The sequence below is a fragment of the Sciurus vulgaris genome (genome assembly GCF_902686455.1).
Source record: "Sciurus vulgaris genome assembly, chromosome: X".
Classification (NCBI taxonomy): Eukaryota; Metazoa; Chordata; class Mammalia; order Rodentia; family Sciuridae; genus Sciurus; species Sciurus vulgaris.
In genome coordinates this window covers 88565920-88570762 of record NC_136471.1, presented here as the reverse complement: position 1 = coordinate 88570762, position 4843 = coordinate 88565920, and the positions used below count along the sequence as shown (strand labels likewise).

General features: G+C 47.2%; 1 protein-coding gene across 4 annotated transcripts; it reads right to left on the bottom strand.

The window, feature by feature from the left end:
* Window positions 1-1483: 1483 nt before the first annotated feature.
* LOC306651441 (spindlin-2B) lies at window positions 1484-3529 on the bottom strand. Of its 4 annotated transcripts, none has more exons than XM_079124027.1 (2): window positions 3153-3529; window positions 1484-2611 (listed from the first exon to the last, which is right to left on the bottom strand). In XM_079124027.1, the coding sequence occupies exons 1-2, from the start codon at window positions 3178-3180 to the stop codon at window positions 1833-1835; spliced, it is 807 nt and encodes a 268-aa protein (XP_078980153.1). In that variant the 5' UTR covers window positions 3181-3529; the 3' UTR covers window positions 1484-1832. The 4 variants fall into 4 exon arrangements, with proteins under 4 accessions (XP_078980153.1, XP_078980156.1, XP_078980154.1 ...); XM_079124030.1 differs by having other exon boundaries at window positions 1485-2611; window positions 3224-3529; XM_079124028.1 differs by having other exon boundaries at window positions 1486-2611; window positions 3207-3529.
* Between the last annotated feature and the right edge of the window lie 1314 nt (window positions 3530-4843).

Here is a 4843-nt window from a genome sequence, read left to right as displayed (position 1 = left end):
CTTGCCTTGTGCAATTATTGAGGCACTCAGCTTCAGGTCAATTTTGGGTGGAGAGAATGAACTGGATTTACCAACTTCTTTCAACTCCTGGAAACTCCACCCACCCCAGTATGCATGGAGTTATGAAAGCCTCCATCACTCCTTCTTGAGGGATGACACGCACTCCAGTGAGGGGCAGGAGTGCAGAAGCCAAAAAAGGGTTTCGAGGGGGACTTTAGGAGGACCAGGTAAAAACAAGACAAAGAAGAAGTAAAGGACACAGACCCATGAGCTGGACACCACAGTTCTGAGGGATTTTATTGCAGTTGTCACTCCTTTTTCCTCCACCAACCACAACACTTCCATGCGGCATTATACAGTCCAAGCAATTAGTTGTACAAAATCACAATTCCCAGCCCAACCAACCATGGCACCAGTATCACCTGGAAACAAAAGAGCTGCGCAAACTTCCATCAGAGCTCCCCATGAGTTTAAAGGGGACAAGATGGCCAGGAAGCACCAGTGTAGTGTCAATAGCCACAGGCTTTGTGTGGAGTATAGCCAGAATGGGGCTCCTAGGGCAAGAGAGCCTCCCTTTGGTGGAGCACTGGTTGCTGCCACCTGTGGTTTCAGGCAGCTGTTGAAAGAAGCATGGATAGTCAAGTACTCGCCATGCCCTGGAGAGACATTAAGTTCAATCCTCTCATGCTCCTCCTCTCTAGGGAGGCAAGAACATTCCTGTAGGAGGAAGAACAGTGGTGGTACTGCTGTACCTGGCTTCAGCAAGGTTCCATTTTTCTGGGTAAAACTTTTTCTCACTGCCCAGGTTTATGGAGCACCATGTTAGTGTGTCTAGGCTGAGGGCTGAGGTTCTGTTGGGCCAGTGTGGCACAAACTCCCTGAAACAAGAAAAGCTTTAAAGTTATACACTTGGCTCCCACTTAAGTTGTCTGAGTCATTCATTGCTGTCAAATGCCCTTCTAGGGAATCTCTAGTGCATCTGCTTTCTTTGACAGTTGCCACTTTCTTTGTGCACAGAGCCAGGGAGGGCAATATGGATATGGCTGGGGTCCAGCTTTCCCTGAACTTTTCCATCCCTCATGGGACCTGCTCTCTCACCTCCCCCCTCCCCAATTTTCATTTCCTCGTCATTCTTTCTTCTTGCAATTGCTCCTTCCTCAGTGTCCCTCCATTTTTGGCCATGCTACCCATGCATAGACCCTCCTTTGTGTGTCCTCTGGCTTCCCTGAAGCTTGATCATCCCATCTCCCTTACTCTGGACCTCTTCTAAGCGTCCTTGTGTCCCTCTCTACACAATTTACTCGAGTGTTTTCCTCGAAGCCTCAAGATCCACTCTCTGACATCCTTCCCTCCCTTCCAAATTGGCTGTTTCCCCTCCTGTAGCCTATCCCTCCCACAGGGAGCCTCCCAATTGTTTGACCCCTCTCTCCCTCTGCCTAAGTAGATACCTCCTCCTCTCCCATCCCCCACAGCCCATCATTAGTCCTTTCCCCTCCCCTCCAGATCAGACCAGCTAAGTCTTGTTCCATTTTTAGATGAGTGATTATGATACTAGCTGCACTTTATTCACAGCCTGAATTGACAGCTGTTCCTTCCTTTCGTGCCCCATCCACCAAACACACTCAATCTTTTCAACAAGACAAAGTGCTTACACACAGCATGTCATGTCCACATAAACTTGTATTTTTCAGAACAAAACAACAGTTATGCTGGCAAAGACGTTGGGTTTTCAGGGACCCTTAAACTTTCAATACACTGAAAAGCAGCATTTTTTGGAGTGTCTACAAATTATACGTTTATTTCCAAAATCGTGGCACATTTTATCCTAACAGTTAGGACTTTTTCACCAAATCATAGACATAGATGTGGAAATCATCATCAAACTTGATGAAATACACAGAGGGTTTGGCTTCCACTTGGTGAATGACCATTCCGATTCTTTTGGAGCCATCTTCTTTGGTATATTCCACATGTTTGCCTATCAGGCCATCTACAACTCCTCCGGGCTCCCTCTCTGCTGGAGGAGACTCACTGGACTCTGGCATGATACGGAGGTCACCTTCTTTATAATCATCTAGAAGCTGGTACATGTACAGGACAGGATCTTTCTCATAGGTAATATAAAACCAGGCTTTCATGATAGGTGCTTGGGCTAGGACCATCCCCCTCCATTCATCCTTAGAACCATGCTCACCCTCAAACATATGTTCCACTGCTTTGCCAATTATGGTATTTGCAAGGTTGGCATCACTAACTTGGGATGATGCCACCCTGTCGGAAAGAATTTTAAGAGACAAAACTCTTTCATCTCTGTGAAGTTCCAGGCCATAGACACAGTCAATTCCATCATATTTCACCAGATAAAGAGAGGGGTTTATGGGCACCTGATCCAGAACAGTTCCCTTCCACTGGGTGATGGGCTCATCGCCTTCCTTCCATCCATGGGAAATTCTGCAGCCCACAATGTTCCTGCGAGGCTGGGATGAAGGTCTGCCTCTGTGCTTCTTCTGGGAAGTTTTCCTCTTGGACACGTTTGCAGACCCAGTGGCCCTTCCTGCAGCTGCCCTGGTTTGTTGCCCTTCGGCCTCTTGTACATTGGGAGTCTTCATGCCTGCAGGGAAAGGAGAGGGGATAGAGACAGATATCCAATATGCCATAAGGTGAACTTCTCCCATAGCGATGTCTCTTATGTACCCTGCACAGGCGCCTAAAATTTCCCCAGGAGCCTGGCAGCAATGCTGGGAATCCTGGCTGTGTGCCTGCAGTGCTCTTGCTCTTGTGCTCCTTCTCTCCCCCTCTTCCTCCCTCCCTCTCTCTCTCTCTCCCTCTCTCAGGTTCCTTTAGGCTGAGGGGAAGGGCTGGAGTGGCTGGAGTGCTGCCTGGGTTTAGGAACTCTGCAGAAGGGAAAGGGCTACCTCCTCCTGGCTCCGTGTCCAGTTTCCCCGCCCTTGCACCCACTGCCCACCTGCCCTGAAAGCCCCAGACTGCTGGCCACAAGCCCCCCTGCCTATCCTAGCCGCTTCCCTTGTATCCACCTCCTTTGCTGCCCCATGCTCATTTCCAAATCCTTGCCTGGCTCTTAAGGCACCCACCCCCTTTTCCTGTTGCCCACCCCAGCCAGCCTTCCACCCTTGCCTGGCGCCCACTTCTACCTTTATTTCTTGCAAGATTCCATCCCATCCCCCTCCCTCCTTTCTGGCGCCCACCAATGGCCTTGCCCTGCCTGGCGTCCACCGCCGGAGATCGCGGGCCTCACGTGCCCAAATCGGACACCTCGCTGCTGCCTCTGCTAAGAGCCCGTGGAGAAGGAGGATCCGCGGGCGACCGGTCCAGTGAGTGCTTGCCAGAGCTGGGAGGGAAGGATGCACAGGCGAAGAGAATGTTAGGAGGGCGGCGGGGCAGGCGAAGAGGGCGGTGGCGTTGCTGCTGCTGGGTTTGTAGGCCGTCCTCCTTCCTTTGGTGGCGGCGGCCCCTCTGCCACCTTGGGCTTCCACCAGCTGCCGCCGCCGCCGCCGCCGCCGCCGCCGCCGCCGCCGCCGCCGCCGCCGCAGTCTCCTCCCTCTTCCCGTAGCGCAGCTTCCTGCCAGGAGAGAGGCCTCCCCTTCCTGCCAAACACTCCCACCCCCACCGCAGCTCCCAAGTCTGACACTGCCTAGTGTCTAGAGGGAGCAATTAGCCTGGGCTCCACCTCTTTGTAAAACCTTTAGCTTCTAGTTCCTGAACCCTCCTACTGTCTGGCCTTGTTAACCTCCCATTTCAGAGCTCTTTAGTTCTTATTGCCACCTCGTCTTCCACTGTCTCAGTGTCCCTTCCCCATCTGCTTTTCATCTTCCAGGAATTCCCCCCTTTTCTTTTTTCCCAGTACCCTCATGAAGTTATTCTTTACACATGAATTTGACTTTCCTGTTATTTAAAACGGGTTGTAGGAGCGAAATGCACTACTTCTTATTCTGACATTTTGATTTAGTCTCTACATAATTTTTCCTGACTAAACTTTCCTTGCCTTTACTCTTGAGGAATTTTATGTCTTTTTCTTCTTTTTCTCTTACTCAACTGTAAAGTAATTGCATGCATAATGTAAGCACCGTTTTAATTTCAGGAAACTGATATGAAGAAGAACATAATCAACTTAAATCCTGACTCATTCTCGGATCTCATATACGATATTAGCATTCATTATTTGTTTCCTTTTTCCTAAGGTTTTTCAAAATTGGCATCATTTTGTTTTGAGCATTTTTGTGCCATGCCCTTTTCCATATGGAATAAGCATTTTATTTAGATGTTAGATATTTTTTAAGCCATTCTTTTTTCACTTTAGAAGTATTTATTGAGCATGTTACCTGTTTTATTGACTTTGATCCATAAAACTGAATTCTACTGTGATCCAAAATTTGTTTTTTCTCCCATTATTTGACTTGAGAGAGTATTTTCACAGTAACTTGTAAGCTGTTCTATTTATACGAATGGAAAGCTTTGGGCAAAGTAACTATGAGTATAGTTAGGGAAAAATGAAAGTTTCATGAATCAGTGGAGAAAAATTGGATGTTCTTTAAGGAATGTTGGAGTGATTTTTTAAATTGGGATAATGAGAACTACTAAATTTGTGTCCACCTCAATATTTGATTTATTAAAATATAAAATGCAGCAAAATAAAACAACACAAGACAACTAACCCAAAACCCTGTAAGCAATATGAATGTTTAATAATTAATTACAGCATCTGAATCAGAGGAAGAGTTGACTATTAAGAAAACATCTAGGCTTCAGCCAATAAAATAAGTCCTAAAATGGAAAATAAGATCAATAATAATTTTGTTTCAACAGCTAAAGTATGAAAGAATTT